At 46.0% G+C, this 26,773-nt stretch overlaps 2 protein-coding genes across 6 annotated transcripts; both read left to right on the top strand.

The window, feature by feature from the left end:
* The first annotated feature begins 184 nt into the window (after positions 1 to 184).
* Positions 185 to 22,663, top strand: KAT14 (lysine acetyltransferase 14). Of its 5 annotated transcripts, none has more exons than XM_074897450.1 (10): positions 185 to 440; positions 2,952 to 3,070; positions 5,109 to 5,230; positions 7,164 to 7,345; positions 7,873 to 8,289; positions 12,100 to 12,671; positions 13,048 to 13,184; positions 13,756 to 13,865; positions 17,006 to 17,196; positions 19,817 to 22,663. In XM_074897450.1, exons 1-10 carry the CDS (start codon positions 185 to 187, stop codon positions 19,988 to 19,990), a joined length of 2,280 nt encoding a protein of 759 aa, XP_074753551.1. In that variant the 3' UTR covers positions 19,991 to 22,663. The 5 variants fall into 5 exon arrangements, with proteins under 5 accessions (XP_074753551.1, XP_074753549.1, XP_074753552.1 ...); XM_074897448.1 differs by having other exon boundaries at positions 13,690 to 13,865; XM_074897451.1 differs by having other exon boundaries at positions 7,870 to 8,289; positions 13,048 to 13,097; positions 13,690 to 13,865.
* Positions 22,664 to 25,526: 2,863 nt separating this feature from the next.
* BIRC5 (baculoviral IAP repeat containing 5) lies at positions 25,527 to 26,754 on the top strand. Its single transcript, XM_074897446.1, has 4 exons — positions 25,527 to 25,871; positions 25,962 to 26,071; positions 26,235 to 26,352; positions 26,618 to 26,754. The coding sequence occupies exons 1-4, from the start codon at positions 25,749 to 25,751 to the stop codon at positions 26,699 to 26,701; spliced, it is 435 nt and encodes a 144-aa protein (XP_074753547.1). The 5' UTR covers positions 25,527 to 25,748; the 3' UTR covers positions 26,702 to 26,754.
* Positions 26,755 to 26,773: the final 19 nt, after the last annotated feature.

The raw sequence follows: 26,773 nt of genomic DNA, 5'->3' as shown, positions 1-26,773 counted from the left end.
GAGGTAATCTGTGAAAGACTGTTTCTTTTGTATAAATTATAATCCAGTCCCAATAGCTATAGGGTGGATACAAAACATTTCCTCTGTCATTGTGCGCTGACTGTGGCGACTTGGCTGGCATATCCAGTGTGGGTGGACTTGTCAGTGTGGGGAGGAGTCGCTCTTTGTGCAAACACCATCTAGGATGGCTAATAACGTTCACATGAGTGGGCTGCTGAGCCGGCACGATGACGAAGCCACCAGGACCTCCACCTCTGAGGGCCTGGAGGAGGGTGAGGTGGAAGGGGAAACTCTCCTGATTGTCGAGTCTGAGGACCAGGCTTCGGTGGATTTATCACACGACCAGAGCGGGGACTCTCTGAACAGTGATGAAGGTGACGCATCCTGGATGGAGGAGATGTCATATTACTGCGAGAAGTGCCAGAAGTGGATTCCAGCAAGTAAGCCTGTCGATTGTGTTGTGTCTCACTTGCATTGCTGTGGTGGTTGTTCGCAGGGTAGTTATACTGTCCTGCACGCATATCTGCTTTAAGGGCAGCCCCTGCTTAGCTGTATCCCTTCCTATGCTGTAGGAGAAGGGCTGTCTTGGCGTGGCATGGAGCCCCGCAGCCTGATGCCAGCTGTCTGCGTTAGGCCCTTCGATCCATGAACTGTACGGGTGTCCAAAGCTTTTCCCTGTAAAAGGGACTGTCTTCTTTAATTAGTAGAGAACAAGGGTGTGACTCCAGAAACACACGCACCCTCCTGAGTCTTGCCGTTGTTATGTTTAGGGGGCTCTGGCTAAGCAACTTGGCCTCTCTGCTCACTCAGGTAAAGATAATGACCCTTACTGTAGAGCTCTGTGGAGGAAAAGGGCTTTGGGATGGTGCTACTTTTTGGTGGGGTTTTTGTTGTTTTTGTTCTGGTCCGTTTGTCACATCCGTGGAGCATATGGCTAAATCTCAACGTTAGTGGTTTCCCGATAATGTGAACTGAAGTTAGCTTTCACAGAAGCGTGTCCAGCCTGTAGCAGCTAGCTTTGGGAGGCATTTGGAGCAACCTGCAGAACTTGATCCCTCTGCTATTGCTGCTTGATATAAGATATATGCTGTTAGCAACGTAACAGACTGGCCTTCCTAAATTCTGCATTATCCGATCTATTATTAGATCCAAAAGCTAGATGCTGCTAAGCATGTGGTTTCTGGGGTTTTTTTTTGTTTGTTTTTTTTTTTTTTTTGGTTGGGGTTTTTTTGTTTGTTTGTTTTTGGGGTTTTGGTTTGGTTTTGGTTTTTGTGGGTTTTTTTAAGTTGTTGGTGGTTTGGTTTATTTATGGCTAGAAGTAGTGAACACTGCACATGGCACCTGCCTTGCAGGTACATTTTAGAATTTGCTGAACGTTACAGTGTAGAAGTTACACTCTCAAGGTGTGTTAGTGTTTTGATGCTAATTTAATGGAACCTGCATCGTGCTGTTAAGGTAGTATGCAGTCAAAGTGACATATTAACTTGAAACGTATTAATAAAAAAAAATGGAGCAGATTAAAAGTAGCATGAGATATCTTAGAGCACTTGATTTAACACTCAATTTCTTTTATTTTACAAAGTTGTTCCTCTCTCTCGGTGCTGCGGAAGAAATCCAAAAAGCAGAAAAAGCCAGTCACAGAGCAACAGTAACTAGATACAAATGTGCAAAGTGAACAAGCTAGAAAGGAGAAGTACTGTTCTCTTTGCTAATTGTTCAGTTATACTGATACCAATTGCCATTTGTAAAATCGCCAACATCCACAGACAAATGGTCATATTTACATTTAATTGCCGTGTAGAAATTCTGTTAATCTACTAAGTGTGGGGTTTTTTTCCCATCAGACATAGGTGCAACTTTAATAGATAGATTCTGCAATACGCTATGGAAGCAGAGTATCCTTGTATTATAAATGCTTGATCTGGTGCCGTTATACAATAAAAGAGATGTCATACTTCTAGAGAAAACTCACACATGAAAGGTCTTTCAGAAATGCTGTAGTCTTAACTGTTTCCTCGTCCTGTGATTTTATTTTTTAGTTTTTCATATCTGTGTAAATTAACCCCTGTTAAGTTTAGAAATCATGATTCATATGATTATTTTCTTTTCTCTGCTGTAGAAAGGTAGAATTAGAGCCTGTAACTTCGGATGTGTGGGGTTTCACAGGTGGCTCTATCCCAGCAGACTGCTTTTGTTCAGGCAAACTTTTACCCAGGGTTATCTTTGCACAGCAAAGCATATGGTGAAGTGCTTTGCTGATTTAGGATCTAATGCATCAACTGCAGTAGTGTTTTCTGATAATGTTAGGCCATTCCTTTGGCTCTCAGTCTCAAGGAACGAAGATCTTTTCCTGATAGGATAAATAAATACCTTAAAGTTTCACACCGTGTCTGCAGCACTGCATCCTGCAGGCTGCTGTAGACGGGGACTGGCAATCTTACTTTAATAACAATTTGTGGACAGGGAAAGAGAGAGCTGTAAAGACATGTAGCAGTGAGTGGGAAGATAACCTGGAAGAGATGCTTGTATATTCTGATAGCCTTTGCAGTGGCATACCTTTTTTAACAGGTCAGCTTTTTTTTTTTTTTTTAGTAGACCGGGAAAACAGTTATTGATTGAAGGATATAGATTATCCTGGGGCAGGAAGAAGGAATGAGAAACGCAACGGAGACAGCTAAATCCATGGCTTTGTACCTGCATTCACATGTTAGGTAGAATGCCCTTTTTTTATGCCTGTGCAATTCAGTTGTTCACTGCTGCAACTGTGAAATGAATCTGCGCCCTCCATTGCAGCAAGTTCTGATGCTTCCTGGGAACCATCTGGGTCTCTGGACTTTGGGAAAAAGGCAAAAAGTACTTTTCTGCCTGATGGTGTAGGAAATCCAAATATCCTTTGCAGCACTTTCTCCTATAAAAGGACCAGGAAATTGATTTTTACCTATTCATTTTAGGTCAACTGAGGGAACAGCTCAGCTACCTCAAAGGAGATAATTTTTTCAGATTTACTTGCTCTGATTGCTCAGAAGATGGGAAGGAGCAATTTGAACGGCTGAGATTAACATGGCAACAAGTAAGTAAAATGTTTGTGCCAGCAGAACAACCACAGGACTTGCTAAAATTGTTGAGTATGTGCTACCTAGGAAAGGAGGATCAGGTATAGGTAACAAAGGAACATATGCATGAACTTAAGAAATTAATTAGCTAAGGATTGCCTGCATTTTAGAATTTGGGCATGAAAGATAGATAATCATGCAATCCACATTCCTTTTTTAAATTTTTTTTTTTCCCCCCTTATGTTGCTCATGGCTTCAGGCAGGTTTGGAAAAGCAATATGAATGCAATTTGGCTGCTAGGCATGAACAGGTTTTTGTGTATATGAGCAAATGTAAAACTAGTGAGGCATCAACGTGCAAACAGGAAGCTTGCTAGCTCCCTGAACGCAAAGCTCCAACCTGGCTGCTTACTGACTAGCCACAGTCCTTGCTGGAATTTGCTGTTTCAGTCACTTGCACACCTGAGCAATCAAAATAATTTGCATTATACAGCAACCGCATATGGGTAGACTGATGCACATCATCTTACTCTAAGCAGGGCACTGGAGGGGCAGGCAGGCAGTGCTGGCTGCTTCTGCTTAAAATGAATTCAATCAGGCGGTAGCTCTTGTTCAGCATTAAGTGTTTCCACATGCTGAACATCAGGCATTATGTGTGAAACATCTAGTTGCATTCTTTGGGACAGTAGTGGTGTGCTGTCTCATAATAGATCATTTAAAACATCGGTCGTAAACCCCTACAGTGCTTTCGCATGGTGCCCAGTGCAGGGCTGTGCAGGGGAAAAGGTTGGCGAAGCAGTCTGTGGCTAGCAGACCGGCAGAGTTTCAGCAGGTTACAGATCTAGAGAGCAAAGGCTGCTAGCATTACACCCAGGCCTCTTCAGAGTGCCATGGGGAAGGGACAGACAAAATCAAAACAGGTGAGGAAAAAAGTTGACTGGTGAAGAGACCATATCCCTAGATTTCCAGCAGACAGAGCTGCTGCTGCTTCTGGGTAAGTTGAGTTGAGGGAAGTGAACAAATCAACTTACCTGAAGTAGGAAAAATGAGGACAGTGATTTCTGGATTTTTTTCAGAGTATGTGGCAACAGATCCTTATCTTTAGCCAGCTGGAAAGAGAATCGTTTTAATTCCTGAGACACTGTCACACCTGACTTAAAAACCACAAAATCCTAGATAAATAGTTATCAGACTAAGAGGGGTTGTGAGCATCTTCATCAATGCATTCCAGAAAGCTATGGTCCACTGCAGGGAGACCGATCTCCCTAAGAAAAACACATTTCAAACTTCTCGGACAATGAAGAGTAAGTCCTTGTATCCAACCGAGGCTGTGTGACTGTTGAAAGATGGTCCCAGCCCAGCTGATGTTAATTGTATTCAAATGAATTGGGTAAATGTAATTAACAGTTGGTCACCAAGGATTTACTTAAAAAGAGGTGTGATATTTTTCAAACCTACCCTTTACTTTAGGTATGTAATAGGTGAGACTGAATTTAATTGTGAGGCATCTGAATGGGCTGTAAATGGATTGTGTTTAATGAAGAACACCTGGAGACAAACTTAATTCTTGCATACCCAGAACAATTAGTAGATATGTGATTTTACAGAGTTTACAGTCTGTTCAGTTTGAGATGTAACGGTATCTGGAAAAAACGTCACTGTGTTTATGATGGATTAGATAGTAGGATTACTTCTGACCTTTTTTTTCTGAAAGACTTTTTCTCTACCTCCACACTACATTCAGACCCCAGTTGTGATGTAATTAATTTATACAGCTGCTGCAAAAGCTTGTGTCTCAGCATAAACCTACATAACTAGGCAGCTTGTTATTCCCCTGGAATGGAGAAATCTCAGGGAGGATTTGCATTTAACAGTAGAAAGATGAGAATGGGGACAGCATGAAAACAGGAGGAAGATGGATTTCAGAAGTTCCCTATAAGATGTTGCAAGAACAACGTATGTATGAGGGAGCAAATGTGTGTGTGGTGGCTGGAGGGAGGCAGTTGAGCAGATGAAGCAGAAAAGATTCACTTGTATCCAACACTTTCTGTTCCAGGTCGTCATGCTGGCAATGTACAATTTATCTCTGGAAGGAACGGGCCGTCAGGGGTACTTCAGATGGAAAGAAGATATTTGTGCTTTTATTGAGAAACACTGGACTTTCTTATTAGGGAACAGGTAAAGACGTGATGTTTTCCTGGAGGTCTGGTTGGTGAACTAAAGGAATTAAAACCTGTTATACAGATGGACAAGAATCCTGGTTAATTTGGTGATGTCCCTGTTGAGCCTCAGTAGTGAGAATATTGAAGGATTTAATTTTGAGAACCTGAATGTAGGCATGAGGGCTACTCTTGAGAAAGAATAAGCATTTCTTTGTGGGGAAAGAACAACCCCAGGAATGTCACACAAAAGCAATGTAAATGCATATATTTTGAATTATTTTTTATATTCCTTTAGGTAGTGTATGAACCTGCAAAGCCTTTGAGTCTTTCTGAACAGTCACAACAGATGGGCTAGTCCTGATGTCACTGGGCTTTAAAAAAAAAAAAAAAAAAAAGAGATCTTGCAAAGTACTTAGTTATACTTGGTTATAAAGCTTGCACAGACCAAGTTCTCCAAAAAGGAAAATTTGGCCTCACCTTTCAGATTGTTTTGAATCTTAATAAAATAGCTTTTACGTAGCAGGTGTTACGAACCACTGAAAAGTTTTTCAGTGTGTGTAAAGAAAGAAGCTGTCAGAGTAGGCACCCTTTTCATAAAGGGCAGCCTTTGCGGCATGATGAGCTATGTGTTGTATAGGCGAACGGCACGTTTTATCTGAGTGTGCTAAAGTTGTCAAACCCAAGTCTTCTGTTAACGCACCTGCTATAGAGGCAGTAAAGGAACCAAGGAAGCCTTTGAAGTTGTAGGTTTGATTGACTTCACAGCTTCTTTTCTTCGACAGGGATTTCTCTGTTGTAAGTTTTGGCTGTTCTCCCTAACCAGATTTGCTCTTTGGCTTTGCTGTCATTGCTTGTCTGTGCTTCCTTGCTCTGTTCTCAGAAATGTTAGTATTTGTCCCCTCTGGAAACCACGGGGACCCTGATAGGAAGGCAGCTGATGAGCCATCACCTCTCAGGGTTGGATGCTGCCTTTTGAAACCTGCCCTGGGAACTGGGCACTCCTTGCTCTGATTAAAATTCAGATGAAGTGATTACTAGCCTCAGGCATAGTCTCCCCACTTGCCTGGACAAGCCACCGATGAAGCAGGGACAGCTGAACCATACATGTAGCGGTTCAGGGTGTGCAAGCTTTATTTCCTTGGCATATTAAAGTACAGCTTATCCAGACTTACTGTAATGCTCCAAACTCTGATCTGGAGCACCTGAGTTAATCACCCACACTTGAGGGTCAGTATCCCAAGGTGTGTAATTGCAACACTCAGACAGCAGTGAATACCTGTTGGGCCAAGCCTAGCCTGAGTACTGAAGTTTTTGCCAGTAGAGGTGTGCAAAGGCAAGAAGGAATCCCGAGATCCTGTGCAAATATGGGTTTAGGCTCCACCATGAACGTGATTCTCCAGTATCCAAGGGAGTGCCTCAGTTGTTTGCTACAGGGACAATTTTTTAATGTTTCTTCTCACTTCTTTTCTAAATGATATCTTAGCCCTGTGTCCAGTTCTTAGAGGAACAAAAAGCGCTCAGATGCCCAGTAGAGTACCCAGCTCCGCAGAGTGAAAGGGTAGCAATGTCAGCGTTTGAAAGTTGGGCGTTCCAGTAGCAGGGTAGACCTTTCCTCTGTAGGTTTGGTGTGTTGTGGCTCATTGATAAAAGAAAAACTGCCTCTCACCGTGCTGTGTTCGCATGGCATTTATGGAGCGTATGTACACGGCACTTTGCATCAGAGCCCACCAGTGCATTGTAGCTTGCCCTTCAGAATGGTTCTCTCTTTGAGAAGAAATTAATTAATCTTTAACCTCTTTAAGGGTGGGGATGTAGGAAGTGCATCATCCCCCTGCATCAGTGGCAGAAGCACTCTGCACTTCCCATCTTGGTGGATGGAGGAGGCTTCAGGATGAAAGCACAGGTAGCAAGTGGGAACCTAACACTTGTTATCCCTCCTTTCAACGTAGGAAAAAGACCTCAACATGGTGGAGCACAGTCGCTGGTTGTCTTTCTGTGGGAAGCCCCTTGTTTTTCCGCTCAGGGGCACAGGAATTTGGAGAACCGGGGTGGTGGAAACTGGTTCATAATAAACCCCCAACAATGAAACCTGAAGGAGAGAAGTTGTCTGCATCTGCACTAAAGGCAAAAGGTAACTCTTTCTCCAGTGGTGTATAGGTTCCTAGCTAGGGACAGAGCTGGAATACATGAGAAAAGTTTACTTAAAACAATGTGTTTGTGCATATGGACAGTTACGGAGCATGGGTGGGTTTTTTTTTTTCTGCAGTAATGCTTGATCTTAAGATGACTATGTTGCATATGCTGTAGTATGCGAGGCCTGTTTTATTGCCTTTTTGTATCATTCTAACCAATTCAAAGGCTTTTGAGATTTGTTCAGGTTTTTTGTAGCTGAAACCTACAATTTCTCTGTTCATCTTTACCCTGCGAAAGGTTTTTGTATGATTGGTCTGCACTAGCAAATTGCCTTCTGTGCAGAGGACCAAAATTGGGTCTTAAATGAGGCTTTAGTGGTGCACTGACTACATGTCCTGTAGTTAATTTCTTGTACATTTTGAAAATACATTTTATAGTTAGTGTGTTTTTCTGACTGTATAGTATGTATCCAGTGACCGCATGAGCTCAGTGTCTGTTAGAATAAGCAAACTATTTCTTCAGCAGCTTCAAAGCCACCTCTGGATCCCATCATTACTGTGGAAGGACTCAGGAAGCGGGTAAGCCGCAATCCAGTCGAATCAGCCATGGAGCTGAAGGAGAAGAGGTCTCGTACTCAGGAAGCCAAGGATATTCGGAGAGCCCAGAAAGAGGCAGCTGGCTTCCTGGACCGGAGTACTTCCTCCACTCCCGTTAAATTCACCAGTCGAGGCCGTCGTCCTGATATCGTCCTTGAGAAAGGAGAGGTGATTGACTTCTCCTCCTTGAGCTCTTCAGATCGCACTCCTCTGACAAGTCCTTCTCCTTCCCCATCTCTGGACTTCTCTGCTCCTGGCACTCCAGCCTCGCATTCAGCTACTCCCAGCCTACTCTCAGAAGCAGATCTCATCCCAGATGTCATGCCACCACAGGCTCTGTTTCACGGTAGGGGATGCCGTGTTTTTTCTTTAATAATAAGCCATACGTAGTTGTCAAGGAAGGTGTTTTTAAAAAAACAAACCAAAACAAAACAACAAACTTCCAATGAGCTGCAGGATCTTTACAAAATAAGATGGAAAGTAACCTGTAAAACTCTTAGTTGTAAATCTTGATTAGTTTTCCATAGTTGTATTGCCAGCTTTGGAGGCCAGAAGAAACCACCGTTATCATTTTCTGAGGGATCCTGAATAAACAGTGGGTAGATTTCATCTAGCAACTGCTGCACTGCTCAGTGTAAGCATTTCACTGCAACACAGATTACACTGTTAGATAGCAACTCTAATTCTGTTTCTTAAATGGGAGAAATTTAATTCTCACAGTAATGTTCCAGTGGTTCTATAAGTTCAGACATCTCAACTAACAAATTTTACATTTCAGTTAGGTTGCAAAGCAGTGATGCAGGCTGAGTGCTTTTAGTACCTTAAGGAAGCCAGACCTCAATCTAATTGGGGAACTTGAGAATAAAGCACTTCTTGTTGGAAAGAAGGATAGTCAAGTTCTGTAGAGGTATAAATCCTGTGCTTCTGTGACTCCTAACCTATTCCCTCAGTTGTCACGTCCCACTCAGACGAGGGGGACAAGTGACTCAGATTCGCAAATCCCCAGTAGAGCAGACAACAAGTCTCCAAGTCCAAGCATTTATTAACTACCCACAATGTACTAATTGAGCACATGATAATTGGTTAAGTATATAGCAAGTTGTGGCGAGCAATACAATATGCCTTGCATTTCTTACTGGAAAAAGGAAAAGAGGGAGATAGAGGGAATGGGGAAATACAGATCTCCGGTCTGGGTTCCTGCGCTGATCCTGCCAGTGAGGGTTCCAGGAGGCAGCTGTCCGCTGGCATCTGTCTTCTTCGCCTCACTGCTCTCTCCAGGCAGCCGGGGTTGGGGGGGAGCTTCCTTCTGCCTTTCCAGGCTCGAATGAGCTTTTCTAAAACTGTTGTAGGCAGACCATCCATTAAGTCTTGGGGAATCCACTGTCTAGTTCCCTCAGTCCACAAGAGGTTTCTCTTTGCTCTTAAAACTTGCAGAGGGGAAGGAGACAGATTTTCCTGTTGTTCCATTCTGCGTACCGAGGGCTTACATTTACCCCTTCCCCCGGTAAGGCCCATTCTCCGGCCGTAGTTTATTAAGTCCTGAGCTGTCTCTCCCCAAGTCATGGTTCTCCCCCTGCCCGTCTCCCCCCTCGTGGGGCTAATGCATTCCGCAAACAATCTTATAATCATACTGCATGTGATTTCAAAGAGTCTGGCAAGCCCCGAATTAGGGGAGTCATTTGATTGGGGTTAGCAATTAATATCATCAGGGAAAGCTGCTGCGGAAACGAACGCCTATCATGCATTAATTGAAGTCAAGCAGCCTTCTGCAGACTTTCAGTCAAATGATTTATGGTTGGGGTCTCAATACATACTGGATCCCCCCTTTCCAAGGGGTCCAGACCCCCAGCCCAATAAGCAGCTTGTTGAGTTAACGGCCACGGCTCTCTCTGGTCATCAGTAACTAAGAAAACCCCTGGCCCCCAGTACCCCTGGGCCTCATCTTCTGATAAGAAAATTTGGTCACCACGAGTCAAAGATACCCTCCACACATATTCAGTCTAAGTTTCCTGAGCTTGTCTGGTATATTTCTCCTGAATTTTTGCAAGCTCAGTAGCTGAGTATGGTGTAGTTTGAATGGTGACCTGTGGAGTTCTTCCACCCTGACCCTCGGTGGTCTCCATTTTAATTAATGGTCTTAAATTTGCCTCCTTATTTTCGGGGTAAAAAATTTCTCGGCTTATCTCTAAATCCTTTGTTGGATACAAGGCTGCTGATTTTGCCAGACTTGTAACTCCCTGTTCACTATCCGGAACAGAGCCAAGATCTGTCCGGTTGCAGGATTTTTGTTCATTCCCCTTTTTGGACTGTGAGATTTTTTTTCTCAGTCCAAGGCATCTAATAGAGCCGTGTGAAGTCACTGAGTGATGTTACGCTCATCAGCTAATTGGCTTTTCAAAACTTCAATTTGCTCTTGCCAGAGTTTAGCTTTTTGTTCAGTAACTTTACATTCCTCGACCAATTGATCCTGGAAAGCTTTTACCAGAACTCGTAAGGATTTCATCATTTCCATTTCTAGTTGTTTCTTAACATGTTTATCTTTTTGGGCTGCAGTCAGTGCTGCCCCTAATACAGCACACACTATAGCTGTTCCTTTGCCTGGTTGTGACCATTTCATCCCCGCAAGCACACTGATATAGCTCGCCACTGCTTCTGGATTATGCCACTTACTGTGGGCCCAAACCTCTACTAAAGGAGGAGAACAAGCCTTACACTCCTTCAGCTTCTCAAAAATAGGGGAGCAGTCAAGTACCAACATTTCCTGGCCCGTCATGGCTTGCCACTGCTCGAACCTCTCCCGGCTTAGAGCTGAGAGGTCACTTCCCGGTTCTCCCTGTCCTTATCGGATAGAGAATCAGTATCCCTCAGACCCTCTCCCAGCTTAGAGCTGAGGGGCCAATTCCCAGTTCTCCCTGTCAAAGTTTGTCGGATAGAGAACCAGTATCTCACAAGACTTTCCGACACCAAAGGGGATCTTGCCGACTACACCAATTTAATGTCACGTCCCACTCAGACGAGGGGGACAAGTGACTCAGATTCGCAAATCCCCAATAGAGCAGACAACAAGTCTCCAAGTCCAAGCATTTATTAACTACCCACAATGTACTAACTGAGCACATGATAATTGGTCAAGTATATAGCAAGTTGTGGTGAGCAATATGATATGCCTTGCATTTCTTACTGGAAAAAGGAAAACAGGGAGATAGAGGGAATGGGGAAATACAGATCACGGGTCTGGGTTCCTGCACTGATCCCACCAGTGAGGGTTCCAGGAGGCGGCTGTCTTCTTCGCTTCACTGCTCTCTCCAGGACCCCCACCCCTTTCTTCCCCCCCACCCCTTGAATTATACACACTTTCCTTGGGTCCATCCCCTAGGCTGACCCACACACCTACATATCCCATGTACAGGGCGGGGTAAGGTGTTTCATGGGATGATGTAATTAGCATGATCATGTTAGCCTTCGTTAGCATATTGAGGGGTGTTAACTTTAATATGCATTTTGTGAATAATGAAGCAAAGTTCATTCACCAGACACATGGCCCTTGAAATTTGCCCGGGTGCTCCAGAGGAGGGCTGTCCTGTCTCCACAGGGTTCCCTCCTCCAGCTGCATGGGGCAGCGTTATCAGCTTCAACCTCCACAGAATGCACCCTATGACTCATAGTTTTGTCTTGTGAGTGTTTGAGGCATTTCTTTGATCAGCCTCAACTTTTGCTTTCCCAGGCTGTTTTTCTTAGTTTCTCGCAGGCCTGGTCTCTCATATCTCACACCTCAGTTTAAACATAACTTCTCCAGGGTATTCTAGCTGAAGATATAACTCACCAGCTTGACCATTTTGATCACCAGTCTTCAGGAATTCTCAACAATTTTGACACTGTTAAAGAACATGAGCTTGCAGCCCTGAGCTGAGTGCCATGATTTTGGATGTCAAATTGCAAGACACCTTAGGAGAAGGATTGATTCTGTGTCCTGCAATTGGACTCCTTACCCTGTCTCCTGTCCAAAATCAGGAGGTCCAGAAGTAAATAGCGAATGAAGTGTGTTGGATAAACCCACATTATTTCTTTTTAGCAGAAAAGTCCTGTGACAACCGTTTTTGAAATGGGGCTTTGATGTTTACATTTCTTTCCTGGATTATTTTGATCTGTTGAATAGATGATGAGGAGATGGAAGGAGATGGAGTCATAGACCCAGGAATAGAGTACGTGCCCCCTCCCAGTGGGACAGCCGGTGCTGGCAATGTCGTAGCAAGTAGAAAAAAAGTGAAGACAGCTGAGCAGATCAAGCAAGAGGTGGAGAGCGAAGAAGAAAAAACAGAAAGGACGGAAGGTGACAGTGAAGATCCTGAAGAGTCAAATGCATCGCTTCAGGTGAGGGGGCGAGACAAGAGGAAGCCACAGCTGGAGAAGGATGCTAAACCCAGGGCTCCCAAGCATACCTCTGTTAGCATCTATGAGGAAAAGCTGCTGCTGAAGAGACTGGAAGCCTGTCCCAATGCCATGAGCATGACCCCTGAGGCCCGGAGACTGAGGCGCAAGCTGATAGTCCGGCAGGCCAAGAGGGAAAGAGGACTGCCGCTCTTCGACTTGGACCAAGTTGTGAACGCTGCACTGCTCTTGGTTGATGGGATTTATGGAGCCAAAGAAGGAGGTGTTTCCAGGTCCCCAGTAGGCCAAGCAACATACAGAACTACTAGTCAGGACTTCAGGATCTTGGACAGATACCAGGTGAGTGTTTTCCAAATCCATCTGAGCTTTTGACACTGGTGGTTTTAGAGCTTTTGCTGCAGACAGTGGTGTCACCTCAAGCTTGTCTGACTCCCAGAGTGAAAAGGATTACGTGAACAAGACTCATTTTGACTTGCAGTTGTGTCCCCACTAATGCTCCCACAAGTCCCTCCTTTCTTGGGACATGCTCATCTAGCACAGCTGTCTGTCAGTGTCAGCACCCCAATGTCTATGTATTTGTACTCCAGCCCTGCCCAAACATGGATAGTAGAGGCCTGAAAGGCCCTTGTTCTCCCTCCATTGATGTGACTCCCCTGTGTCAAGTCATTGATTAATCTTCCTGAAATGTTCTTTCTGCATTTTACTGTACGTATAGACAATGCTGCCTGCCATGAAGGGATATCGACAGCAGACAACGAAGTTTCTGTATCGACTGGTAGGCTCAGAAGATCTGCTGACAGACCACAGTATTGTCAGTCCTTACACGTCCCGTGTCCTGAAACCTTACATCAGGTACAGATGGTCAGAGGTTGAATTTGCTCTTGGCTTGTGAACCCACGGAGAGGACACCTTTCTTGGGCAGTGCTCCTCACTCATCCTTGAAGTACAACCCAGTATGCTATGGTAACCCTGAAAGGATAGTGTTTTATTTAGCTGAGTAGTTAAACTGACTCTGCATTGGGAAGGGGAATCTCCAAAAGAGGGCAGGGCAGAGAGGGAATCACTGTAGTCATTCGATGCAAGCTGCACCTGCTCTTGGGTGAGAGCTGTGATTTCCTTGCTCCTGCTGTAAGGAGAGGTTGGCTTGGTGTGCTGTGGATCCGGGAAGTGTCCTGGTCTCTGACACACGGGTATTTTTGCTGAGCTGGGTGCTGGTTTCCCACATGAATGGAAGACTCTGTTCTTTTGTTTCAAGTTGAGCATGTCAGAAAATGATTTCATGGGCAGTACCCATTCAGCTGCAGTGGTGGCTATTGTTGCTCACTCGCCTTTTGTGTTTGCTTCATGTTACTGGCAGGCGCGATTATGAGACAAAGCCCCCAAAACTCAGGCTGCTGGCAGAAATCCGGGCGTATCCACACAGGAATGATCTCAACTGGAAGGCTGAGCCTGAAGCACCCGTTGATTACTGCTACGTTCGCCCTAATCACATCCCCACTATAAACTCCATGTGCCATGAATTCTTCTGGCCTGGTAAGATTCCTTCAGCACTTGATTTTTTAAGAAGGAAGTGGGTTTGTTCTGAAAAAATATACTTGGGCCAAATTTTTCTTCAGTTGGTGTCTGGCTCTGTTCTTAGAAAACCATTATCTGATGTCATAGGAATGCAGTTGAGATGGAGACATTGGTTTGGTATCTTTGTCTTTTGAGATCATTTAGAACTGGGCAATTAGGCCCTAATTAGCACAGCACTTAAAAGAAATAGGTTGGTTTGGGTAACACCATTGATGCCAGTAGAAGTAGTCAGTTACTAAAATTAAGCATCCAGTTTTGCAGAATCAGGAGCTGAAGTAAACAGTTTTATACCAGAGACCTACTGTTCATTAGCTTCATGAGAAAGTTTCTTCTAGCAGCTGTAAGCTGGATATGTTGGAGTGAAATTTGGAAATTGCACTTATAGCTTGCAAGCTTCACCGTGATGTCCTTTATTTCTTCAAGCCTCTGTATTTTCAAGGTATGGGGAAGCTTGGGCATCGCTGTGGGTGTTTTTTGGTTTTTTTCCTGTGTCATTTCTTGAACTGTAGGCTGTTTGGGGACGTGGCTGCCCTTTATGGAGGCAGTTATGAGTCTGTAGTCTATAGTTCTTCTGAAATAATAATAGTGATGTTCATCTACTGCATGGATCAGTTTCTGATGAGCAAACAACACGGCCGACTAATTTAGAAAAGCCTAGTACAAACAGTACGCACCTTTATTCCAAGTAACTGTTTGCTTTACATTTGGATTTGCAGATAGTGATTCAACAGGGTTTGTAGTTCAGCAGTGCTCATATGCTGCAGTCAGGATCAGAGCTCTTTGTGCTACTCCTTGTCCAAATTGTACAGTTTGTAGGGAGATAACGTAGCATACGTTCCCTTTCGCAAGCTGTTTTGGAGCTTATGAGAGACGCTTGCAATCCCAACAGAGGCTGAACCCCTTTGTCATAGTCTCTCCTCTTCTGATAATGCATTTGAAGTTCTGGCCAAGTTGGGTCGCAGCTTCATTAAATTCTTCAGGACTCACCCTGTTCTATTTAACATAAGGGAGCGTGGGTGTGCACCCAACAGTGAACTGTTCATCATTGAATCAGAAATCTGACTCTCCCGTCAGTCTCCAAACAGGAATCAAAAATTTTCTGAGGCTGGGATTATATGATTTATTGTACCTTAATCCTGTTTTAGCAGGAGAGGTAAGCAAGGAGGTGATACTTCATGAGATACAGCAGTGTCTTTGTGGATACGGAGGGTTTAGCTTCACAATGGGCTGGTACAACTGAGGAGGGGGTGAGATATGCAGCTGGGAGGGCACCATTAAGCTAGCACTGTTGTTCAGAGAAATAGCTGTAATTCCACCTGAGTTTAGGCATCCGAAGCATGTGTGCTTGGGGTATGCTATCGTCAGTAAATGACATCTTAGGTATGCTCAGTTGCCTTCTAATAGAGATGCACTCATTGACTGAATTCTTAAGTTTTAGGCACTTCACCAGGTGGGGTGAGCCCAGGACTTAGTTCTTCCACCTCTCCAGATGCTTCCTGTCAGAGCTCTTCTTGTTTCTCACAAGGCAGAAACAAGTTTGCAGTTACCGCAAATGAGCTGATGTGAAGCAAGATTCCCCTTGTTGTCTCTCATGGTATCTTGTGCCTTCATGCCCTACTGGGAAACATCTCCCGAGCAGATGAGTGGTAAACCATCCTGAGCTAAGCATCTTCCTACAGGAATAACTGCGTGCCGAGGGGACGGCACCATTTCATAGACGCCAGCGTGCTCAGGGCAACGTAGCGTTCCTGTACAGACATGCTGTAAGGCACTTCACAGTCAATTGCAGCCCTGAGATAATTAACGCGGCTCCCTATTGCCAATCGATTCCTCCCACGTCGTACTCCACCCAGCTTACTCTCGAGCAAGAAAATAATTCATCCGCTTATTTATGCCTGGTGCTTTATGAAGTCTTGCATTTCATCAAGAGTGATAAACATTACTGGAAAACATACTCTCCTAGTTGGTTATCCCACGTTCCAGATATATCTGCGATTGCCAATTTGAGGCTGAAACTAACACTTATGGCACAGCTCCGCTATGTCTTGCACCTCATTTAGGGCCTGTCAACACAAATTACCAAGCAGTCGTCTGTGCCTTGAACTGCACTGCTTGGCCCCAACATGCTGTGTGCATGCTCTTGGCCTGCAGCAGCGATGTGATGAGCAAAGTAACAAACCGCTCAGAAGTCAGCAGCCTCAAGTGTTTCTGTCCAGTCTCTGACACACAGAAGTACCACTGCCTGAGAGACGGTTTCATGCCCCAGATTAGGGAATTTGCATGCTAAAAGCAAATGTTTTGATAGCGTTGAAAGCTGTGGTCAAGTTCACAGTGCAACTCCACAGACAGCTAAGTATGCACAAGAGGAAGCAGCAGGAGCTCAAGGCCAGGAGGAGAAGAGGTAGGAACCTTAGGCAGGTAATGTTACCGAAGCTGAAGCCCAGTTTCATGTCTGCTGCGTATGGATAGAGTTTGCAGGCAGAACAGGATGGTTCACCCACTGTTTCAGGTGGATACACTGAACTGCCCCCCATTGCCTGTCTGCAGGCAGATCCTCAGCATTTGCCGGCTGGAATGGGAATGGTGAACACCAACTTGGTGCTGGCCCCGCCGGGGTGAAATTAAGTAAACTCGTACCTGTTAATGTTACTGCAGCCCTTAAGAGCCCTGGGCAAGGGGCACAAGCTTACGAGGACCCAATCCAGCAAACATTTGCACGTGCATATTTAGAACTGGGTCCTTAGCAGTCTGCATATATGGCTCAGAATACAAACCAAGGAAAGACTGGTTGGGTGCTGAGACTGTGTGATTATAAATTTTTTTTTTTAACCATCCTGTTTTAAAGAATGTGCTTTCTGAGTTTGTTTCATCCTCTAGTCATTTGAGGGGAAATCAGCTTTGTTAATTTCTCCGCTAGTAAGCAGGTCTCATTTTGTGTGTTTTGTTGAAGCATCTCTTGGTATCAGAGCTTTGAAATAAAGGTGGAAGGAAGGGATCAAGTGAGTGTTTCTAGGCCTTAAAACCCTGAATTTCCATGCAAGTGTGACACTTTTGGTTTGCAATGCTTTCAACTGGTGTTTCTCTCTTTTTCTCTGTAGGAATTGATTTGTCAGAATGCTTGCAGTATCCAGACTTCAGTGTTGTCGTCCTTTATAAGAAAGTTATAATTGCTTTTGGTTTTATGGTGCCAGACGTGAAATACAACGAAGCTTACATCTCTTTTCTGTTAGTTCACCCTGAGTGGAGAAGAGCTGGGATTGCAACCTTCATGATTTACCATCTTATCCAGGTAATGGAAAAAACCCCATGTCTGCTAAAGAACTACCTCTCCTTGCATGCACAAGCAAATAGCAATATGCAAATATTATAAAGTAAGTAGTCTTGTGTTCATCCTTTCCATCTCTTTCTTTCCATATACAACTACACAGATTGTCAGAAGCCCATGTGAACATTTATGGGGGGGAAATCACTTCAAAAGCAACCTAAATGTATTTAGAAGAATAATCAGACTAGTCAGGTCCTCAGAATTAGTGAGATGCTGTGGACTTTGACTGTATTGGAAACTAACTTTTGTGTTCTTTGGTCAATAGTTCACTTAACAGTAATACTGTAAATTTGGGGTTTAAAGGAGAAAATGAAATAATAGTGGGGAGGTTCAGTAACAATCTATTGCAGCTTTTCTTGGCTACAGCTGGAGGTTTATTCCGTGACCAGGGCCATTGCATTAAATCACCTGCTGATCTTAATCATTCTCTTTTGCTTCTGGTTCAAATCCAGCTGAACTGAAGATAAAGAAAAGTGTTTGCAGCCTCATTCAAATTTGTTCAAACTAGCTTCTGGGCTTTGTTCCGCAGGGACACTTGGGAAGATTAATCTGAGGTAACTAAACGGGTGGTATTAAGGTAGCTAAACGTCATTAAATCTCTGAATGAATACTGTTATTCAGGTGGCCTTAATTCCATTCACTTTCTTGAATTAAATTGCAAGAAAGCCAGCTTCATTTTGAGTGAGGATGCAGACAGATGGCATTTGCAGAGCCCAACTGTGCCTCTTCAGGACCCACAGTTTTACCACTCCCTGAACTCTCTTGGCAGAGCTGACAATATGAAACATTCCTTGACTTGTTTTAGTCAAGATGAGCTGCACTAGCAAAAACTCGCCATTGAAACTGTTTTTCCTCATACTCATTTGTCTGAAGAGAGGTAGGGAGTGCTGGCAGAGCCTTGGTAACAGTGATCTGTACCTTGGAAAAGCAGTTTCCACTGAGGGTGGCTTTTCTGGGCCACCTGAGGGTAACTCTTCTACCTACACAGCTCTCTGCAGTGTCCGCCTATCTCTGATCTCTGTGTTGACACAGGCCACTAACCAATCTACTTTAAATTCACTAGATTTCCTGAGCATCTCTGTTTAAAGTGTTTAAGTAAATTGCCCTCAACTGTAGTCTGTTGACATGGGATGTCAACACCTAGTGAGAACAGGCGTGAGCGTTGAGCCAAGGTTTACAGGGATCCAGCAGCTGGACTCATGTCTCTCCAGCAGAGCTGGGGTGTGTTGGCAAGTCAGCTGTAGAAAATCATCACAGCTTTTTGTAGTATGTATCACAGCCAATTAACCTAATTCTGCTTGCAGGTAGAGTAGCATAAAATTATCATGTTGAGGAGAGCCAGGCAGGTTTGAGGCTGATTAGGCTTGCTAGCAGTGAGAGATCACCATTGTATGTTCAGCTCATCAGATTTATTTTTCCATTGCTGACTCTTTTTTCAGTGGTAGAAGGCATTTAGTCATGCAGGAGAAGAAATGGTGGTTGTGACCTTCTGTTCCTCAGTCACCAGATTGTATGTGCTGCTTTGCAGCCTCCTTGGGCTGACACCGGGGTCTGCTCTCTGTAGCTGGAGCCACTTTCATACGTGTTTCTTGAATCAGTGTGAATTCTTGGGAACAGCATAATCTAAAACGCACTGATGGAAATGGTGTCTCGATGGGTTTGTTGTCAGAAGCTGCCCTCTAATGCATCTGGCCTAGAGGACCAAACTGCATGTTCTTAATGATCTAACTCCAACTTCCTTTCCTGAAAATGGCTCCCATTTATATATATATATTTTTTCCTTTTTTCTTTCCCTTAAATCCCTGTGAGAGCTTTCCCTTTTAATGATCTACCTTGGAAACTTTCTAAAGGGTATTACTGTTCCTACTTAGACTTATGATACATTCAATATACATAGAATGCTATTATAACACTAGATGAAAGCAGGAAAAAAAAAATTATATCAGTATCTTTATCAGAGAGCTGCTGGTTAGAATAATCTGGGATCTTTAAGGTAACTTCAGCTATGCCATTTGCTGTCTGAACTGAATTCCCTGCCTTCTCAGGAGTTGAGTGCTGTGCCCTGAAGGATGGGAGAGGAGCTGGGTGGGATAGACAGGAATTCCAGCATGACAGCCCAGAGGTGCACTGGTGCTGCTAGCGCAGTCCCAGAGAGCTCAGCTCTGTTTGCTGACGGGGAGGAGCATGGCGCCTGATCCTCTGGCATGTTTTGTCTTTTCTTCAGGCCATTGTTAATAAGTATTTGAGATTGGTGCTGTACACCGAGATTATTTTTAATTAACAATTACTTAGCAATTGACAATGGAAAGATGACAAATTATAATCCAAAACCTGCTTTCATTGTCAGAGAGTCCATGTTTCCCAGAAACAAAAGCTCAGAGGAACAGCAGCTTTCCCTTCACCTTTCAGCTGTTGCTATGTGTGGTAACTTCTGTGTCGAGGCCTGCGATTTTCTCACATTTCCTCTGTAACTTGAATACCTGAACTGATGAATCTCTTCACCTCCGCATTCCCCCAGAGGCTGTCTCATTCTCTTGCTGTGATTCTTTTTTTTTTTTTCCCCTCTTCTCCCCTCCCTTGGCAGACCTGCATGGGCAAAGACGTAACCCTTCACGTCTCTGCAAGCAACCCTGCTATGCTGCTCTACCAAAAGTTTGGATTTAAGACTGAAGAATACATTTTGGATTTTTATGACAAATACTATCCCCTGGACAGCAAGGAGTGCAAGCACGCATTCTTTCTCAGGCTGCGGCGCTGATCTGTCAGAGCTGTCTGCGGGTCTGCGAAAAGCCCAGTCTGTCAAGCAAAGAACTACCACAGCTTTCAGCGGAGGACACTGGCTGCCATGTGAGAGCTGGGATGCACCGATGCCTTTATCCCTAGGACTTCAGATTTCAACAACAGTTATGTTGTGTGCTGAAAGTGCAATCCAAGAGGATTGATTCCTATGCTCCAAGGGGAGAGGCTTGGAAATGCCAACTGGGACATGCTGAAACCACTGGAAGACTAAAATTCTTTAAGGGGAGTTCTCCTGCCACTGTTACTTTGGAGATCCTCGCTGACAAACAAACCAACCCCCCCAAAAGTACTTGTCACTTCAGAGGGGCCCCATGGATTTCCAATTTTGAAACCTATCCAAAAAGTCACAAGTTTTTGTTTATGGGGAAATGAACATCTACATTTAAATGATCCACAGTGTTTCTGTGATTTGAGTGCTTTGTTAGGAACCATGTCTTGAATCTGTGAAGGGAAATAAGATATTCATGCATCTAGCTGGGTGCTAACATTAGGAAAGCTCTACACATGCCAGAACAGCAATACTGGAACCATGTTTTAGGAATAATGAACTCATGGGATCCCAAATGCAAGGCTCAGAGGAAATGTTTTTCTTCTGCTCTTTCCCTGCTGCCTTCCTTTCCCCTTGTTGACCCTGTGCTCAATGTGAAGTTCTTGTAGTGCGCAGTGTTTTGTGTTCAGGATCAAGATGTCAAGCGGGTTTGTAGCTAGGTGAGGTAGGACACAACAGCTGCCAAATCAGCTCTTTGAAATCTTACAACCTATCTGCCAGTTGTTTATGCTGCAGATCAGCCCTTTGGGCACACCTCTAACCACAGAGCCAGCCTCACAGGCTCCAGCATCCACCTCCTCCTGCTACAGACACCCTGGCTAGAAGAAACCCGGAACAAAAGTCCATGATAGTGTTTGAAATGCAGGCTGCAGTTCATAGAAGCAATCTGTTTGGAGCTTGGAGGGAGGAGAGGGTAGAGGTGGGCCAGTTTCAGTTCTTGGAAGCATCTAGGCTGTGATTTCATGGCTCTCTAAGTAAAGATGAGAACAAAGAATGAATAGGAATATTCAAGAATTAAAAAAATGCAAACCCCAAACACTTTCTCTGGTAGTGGGGTCTAGTACTCTTACACAGTTTAGCAGCTTTACCTTCTCTTTTACTGCACATGAATGGTAAGTTGGCAGTTTGCTCTGCTGCCTGCCTGTCGTGGTTTGAGCTCAGGGCAACTGAGCACCATGCAGCTGCTCGCTCCCCCCCTTCCACCTCCGTGCTGGGAAGGAGAAAATAAAGCAAAAGGCTTGGGAATCGAGATAAGGGCAGAGAGGGATGACTTACCCATTATGGTCATGAACAAAAGACAGACTTGTTAGGGGAAGAACATAAATTTAATTCAAACACTATCAACAACATCATTTACAGACAAAGTAGGACAGTGAGGAGTGTTGCCACATCTTAAAAACACCTTCCCCCCCCCCCCCGGTCTTTTCTTCCTGGGCTCAGCTCTGCTCGCAGTTTCTCTACCTCCTTCTCCCCAGCAGCACAGGGGGTGGGGAGGGGGGTGGGGTGTGTGCAGTCAGTCCTGCTGCTTCTTTCTCCAGGGCTGGAGGGAAACTCCTCACATTCTTCTCCTGCTCCAATGTGATTCCCCTCTCAGTGGAGACAGTCCTCCATGAACTTTATCTGACATGAGTCCTTCCTAAGCTGGCTCAGCTTGGGTCCGTCCCAGGGGCTGCAGCTCTCCCTGAGCTGCTCTGGCATGGATCGCTCCCACGTGTTGCAGTCCTTCCAGTGCTGAACTACAACAGCGGGGCCTTCTTTGGGTGCAGCCACCTGCTTTGGTTTGGGGTCCTCTGTGGACTGCAGGTGGGCATCTGCTCCACTGGTGACCTCCATGGGTGCAGGGGGGTGGCCCTGCCATCTCACCATGGGCTGCAATGGGGGGGTGCAGTAGCACACCACCCACTCTTTCCTCTGCTAGTGTTAGTGTAGGTGTCCTCCTTGCAACTCCTCCTCACAACTCCCACTTCTCCTCCCAGATTCCCCTTCTTACACTTTATCACAGAGGCTCAGCCACCGTTGCTCATTGGCTCAGCCTTGGCCAGAGGTGGGTCTGACTTGGAGCTGGGGGTGCTTCGAGAAGCTTCTCACAGGGGCCACTGCTGTAGCCTCCTCACTAGCTACCAAAACCCCTGCCACACACAAACCCAGCACACTGACTGAAGGTCAGTCTGTGCATTTTAAATATGAATCACATCCATCATGCTGTTCCTTTCACATTAAGCCCCGCAGAGAGCTACACAGCAAATGTGGCTGCTTTGTTCTTAATCCACTATGTATACCTGTTGGGTACCTGGCTATAGTAGTAGTTGCCTTAATGGAGTCTTCATTTTGGTAACAGTGGAGAGAGGGACACAAAGTGTGTTTTTGTGTAGCCAATGTAAGTTGTCACCAAAACAAAAATAGTGTTAGTGGGAAGAAGAGAGAACCCATCAAAGTGTTGTGTGCCCTAACATCTGTGCACAATTCTGCCTGCTTTATGACTACGTGAAAATTTTTGATGTTACTGATGTTATGAGTTAGCTGTACTTGGAAGGAAAAAAATATCTGTCTTCATGAATGGAATTAAAGCCCTTCCCTTGGAAAAGCTTACCTGTACTCATACTGTTTGTTAGGCTGTCTCTCCATCATTTTATTTCACAGAAATGTGGCAAACTCAAGTATGGCCGATAGAGGATGCAAAGCATGTGTGTGGGCGTCGGAGCAAGGCAAGAAACCGATCATTTCTCTACTGGGCATCCACACAGAAGCTGCATGCATGCAGGCTCTAGTAGGCTCTTTCCTTGCCAGCCAGAGATAAAAGATAGTCTGAAGAACATGACCAGTTCTGCATCATGTTCCCAGAAGTGTCTGTGAAGATTTTGAGGAGTTGCTTGTTCTGTGCTTACACCTCTGTGGCTTTGTCCCTCTGAGGGAGGATGCTAAGTGAAGAAGGTGCTAGAACAGCCCTGGGATTCCTGCTGTGCTGCAGACCACTTGTTCTATTCAGGCAGTTCATTTACCCCCGGATCCTCAAAGGCATTGAAATGATTAAATGCCTTTGAGCCTTTGCACCTCAGCCATTTTGGATCTGTTAGATGTCTAGAAAAGTAGAAATAACATTTTCCTTCAGGAAGACTGGTAAGAGTGAGCTCATTAAAGCTTTACAGGGGACGGAGATCAATATTGCTGTTCTGCAGGCTGCAGAAACATTGAAATTGCTTTGCAACTTTGCAGGTCTGCCAGCATTTATGTAGACATGGCTTGTTTCTTGCTTATTTGCTCATGTTTCTTGGAAAACTAGCCAGTTAACTGCTATACCTATTGTATCTCGCACTCCTGGGATTGTAGGCTTAAGTTTTGATCCCTTGGTGTTATCTTATGTGCTTTTGTAAATTCCACACCCTGTTCCTTAGTTCTGCCTGTGAAAATGTGTCATGCCTTTGTATTGCTTGCCATGAGATCCTTCCCTCTTGATTGTAATGGCTTTGGTGGGTGCAAGCGTGGCTGGCTTGAGGATCACTTTGTTGATGGTCTGGGCGAAGATGAATAACTGTGACCCTAGAAGACCTTCCTGACTTGCAGAGGGATCCCAGCAAGCCAGATCTGAAGGACACTGGTGAAGCCTGTGGTTTGTGTATTACTTCCTTTTGGCAACTCAAAACTGTCTGCAAGAGACAGTTTCTTTTGCTCTGCTGGGTGAGCACAGAGGCACTGTTAGGTGAGCAGGAATTCACCCCCTGCTTTCAGCAAGAGTCTTCTGAGGACAGGAGCTTGAGGCTAGCCTTGTAACAGGCACTGTGTGAAGTCAGGTGTGCAATCTGATAGGGGCTGGCAGCCCTGGGGAAACGCGCCAGGGTTGCTAGGGAGCTCTACCTGCCCTCACTAGGTCAGCACCGGAATTAGGCAGCCTTTGAAGTAGCTATAAAATATCTGCTGCAGCTCCATCTCTCTTTTGTGGTTGCACAGGGACCACTAACAGCCTCTGGAGAACGTTTCCTCCCCAGAATGTTGAATAATGAGAAGCCCTAATGTCTCTTAAGCCTAGCAGTTTAAGGCCACTGCTTGAATGGTCATGGGCGGCTGGCTTTCTCTGCAATGGATGAGGCTCTTCCAAGGCACACGATGAAACAAACCATGTGCTCTTAGCTCTCTGCTTCCCTCCTTTTCTTGCCTCAGAGACCAGCGTGATGAGTTACGTTAGCTGTGATTAAAAAGCCAGCATCCTCCCCGCTTAATGACACAATTACTGCATGCTTCCCTGAGCTGCCCAGTGACTGTAGTGGCAATTACAGTTGCCAAACGCAGCTCAGTTTAACAGTACAAAGTTTTCCTGGAGAATAAAGGTGGAACCTCACCCTTTCCTAACAGGGCAGCAAAGCCTGAACATTTCCACGTGCTTGTCTGAGCTTTTATAGTTCACAACCAGGAAGCTGCCTACTGTGGTCAGTTTATCATGCCCATTCATCTACAGTAGCTGAGCTGGGTAAATACTGGGATCATTCTGCATAGTAATCAGTACTTTCATAGAAGTAATACTTTGCAGTTTACTTTGAAAAAGAAGTCCCTTTCCTGAGAGTCCTGATGTTGCAGACAAATGTTCTGAATGCTTCTTTTCAGGTTTCAGATTCAGCCTAGGGGAAGAAGCACAAGTCTGCTTGGTCCATTCATTGCCACCTGTGGCATGAGGATGTGCTTTTTTGCAAACCCACCTGCTTGTGATGATAAGCTATTAGTGAACTAATCTCTCTTTACCCCTTGTCTCAGACTACTTTGCCTACATCAGCTTGCTCCAGGAGGTGACTTGGTCCAGGAGTTTATAGCCCTTTCATTTTTTTCTGGAGGAGCCTCTGAGCAAACACTGCCTGCTGCATCAGACTGTGCAAGGCGACTGAGCCTCTGCTGTTGTGATGGACAAGTAGCCAGTTCTTCCCCGCAAAACCAGCTGCCTCCTGCCCTTGTGGCTGCGAGCCAGATGGCCGGTCCTGCTTCCTTCTCCGGGCAGGCTGTGTTAGGTAGAGGGCGAGTTCAGCCGCTCCTGCTGCCTGGAGGAGGGGAAGGGCAGCTGCCTGGGGCAAGAACAGGCAGCTACTGCCACAGAGCAGTGGGAGCACCCCGATGCAGGTCCTGCCTCGGCAGGACCCTTCCCATTGTGCTTCTCTGCTAGCTCTGTCAACATGGAAATCCGTAGCACCTTCTTATGGGCGTAATTTAAAAACAAAAAAAGGTCCAACTGGCAAACTTATCGTCCCTCCCCCTGGATTTGTGCTGGAGGCTTTACAAAAGCATCCTCTTTGCTGCTGGCTGACGCCGTTATCTCGGGCTCCTCGGGAACTACAAGGCTGCTTCTGGCCTGCCCGGCTGCGAGGGCTGCACCCCGGCCAGAGCCGCTTCGTGCGGGGGGCTGTGTGCGGCGGGGCTCGGCCCCCCTCCACAGGGACGGAAGGGGAGCCCGGGGATGCCGAGAGCAGGCTCGCACATGGCGCCCGGCTGTGGCGGCGGCTAAGGCCCGGAGGGAGCTTCCTGCTGGCGCGGTTCGTCTCACGGGCCGGGCCGGGGAGGGCTCTCTCGGGGGGTGCTGCCCGCCGGGCCCTGCCGGCTCCGCGGGAGGGACTACGGCTCCCGGCGGCCCGCGCGCCCGGCCGCTCCCGCCCTGCCCCGCGCGCCCAACCGCCGCCGTTTGAAGCGAGCCATGGCGGGCGGCGCGCAGGCGGCGGCGCTGCCCGAGGAATGGCGGCTCTACCTCGTCCCCGCCCGCGCCGCCACCTTCCGCAACTGGCCCTTCACCGAGGGCTGCGCCTGCACGCCCGAGCGGGTGAGCCGTGAGCCGGGGGCCGTGGGGCGGGGGCCGTGAGGCGGGGGAGCGGGGCCGGGCGGCGCTGACGGGCCCTTCCTCTGCCCGCAGATGGCGGCGGCGGGTTTCGTGCACTGCCCCAGCGAGAACGGCCCCGACGTGGCGCAGTGCTTCTTCTGCTTCAAGGAGCTGGAGGGCTGGGAGCCCGACGACGACCCCCTGTGAGTAGTGGGGGGGCTTCCCCCGGCCCCCCTCGGGAGCGCCGGCGTGCGGGCGAACAGGGCTGGGCGGGCGCGGCAGAGGTGGAACCGCTGCTGGCCGGGAAGAGCGGCCGCGTGTGTCTTGTTAGGAGCTGCTTTTATTCTTTCTTTTCCCTCTTTTCAGGGAGGAACACAAAAAACACTCTGCGGGCTGCGCTTTTCTTTCCCTTCAGAAAGATCCTACTAACCTGTCACTGCAGGAGTTCCTGAAGCTGGACAAAGAGCGAATGAAAAATGTCATTGTACGTACACATCGGCACCGTGATGTTTTTTGATGTACCCCGTGACTCTGGGAGAGTTATTTAGTTTCTAGTCTTGGGATTGTTCACCTGGCCTCTTGGTTCCTTACCACAGTGCTGTCAAAGTTTGGTTTGCTGCTTCCTGGATCAGATGCTGTGTCCTTTCCTGGTTCCCAGCCTTTGCCTTAGAGGAGATGTAGCCTGCTTTCTCCTTGAATGATGCTCAGTTCAGTGGTAGACAGTAATCTATTATTTTTATTCTTTGCAGAAAAAAGAAATCTCTCAGAAGGTGACCGAGGTTGAAGATGCAGCCAAGAGCGTGCGTCGTGAAATAGAGAATCTGGTCTCCTAGGCTGCTGTAACTTCTCACTCCCGGATGACATCTGTCTTGTTTGTGTGCTCTGGCACTGCCAGTTCGACTGAA

Source organism: Athene noctua, chromosome 1, assembly GCF_965140245.1.
Source record: "Athene noctua chromosome 1, bAthNoc1.hap1.1, whole genome shotgun sequence".
In the NCBI taxonomy this organism is placed as follows: domain Eukaryota; kingdom Metazoa; phylum Chordata; class Aves; order Strigiformes; family Strigidae; genus Athene; species Athene noctua.
The sequence above is the reverse complement of the archived record's forward strand: the minus strand, read 5'-3'. Positions and strand labels throughout refer to the sequence as shown.

Coding starts and splice junctions, on each gene's coding strand:
- KAT14 (XM_074897447.1), top strand. CDS start 185: ATGGCTAATAACGTTCACATGAGTGGGCTGCTGAGCCGGCACGATGAC. Junction 441..2,951: donor CCAGAAGTGGATTCCAGCAA/GTAAGCCTGTCG, acceptor TATTCATTTTAG/GTCAACTGAGGGAACAGCTC. Junction 5,231..7,163: donor ACTTTCTTATTAGGGAACAG/GTAAAGACGTGA, acceptor CTTTCAACGTAG/GAAAAAGACCTCAACATGGT.
- BIRC5 (XM_074897446.1), top strand. CDS start 25,749: ATGGCGGGCGGCGCGCAGGCGGCGGCGCTGCCCGAGGAATGGCGGCTC. Junction 25,872..25,961: donor GCGCCTGCACGCCCGAGCGG/GTGAGCCGTGAG, acceptor CTCTGCCCGCAG/ATGGCGGCGGCGGGTTTCGT. Junction 26,353..26,617: donor AGCGAATGAAAAATGTCATT/GTACGTACACAT, acceptor TATTCTTTGCAG/AAAAAAGAAATCTCTCAGAA.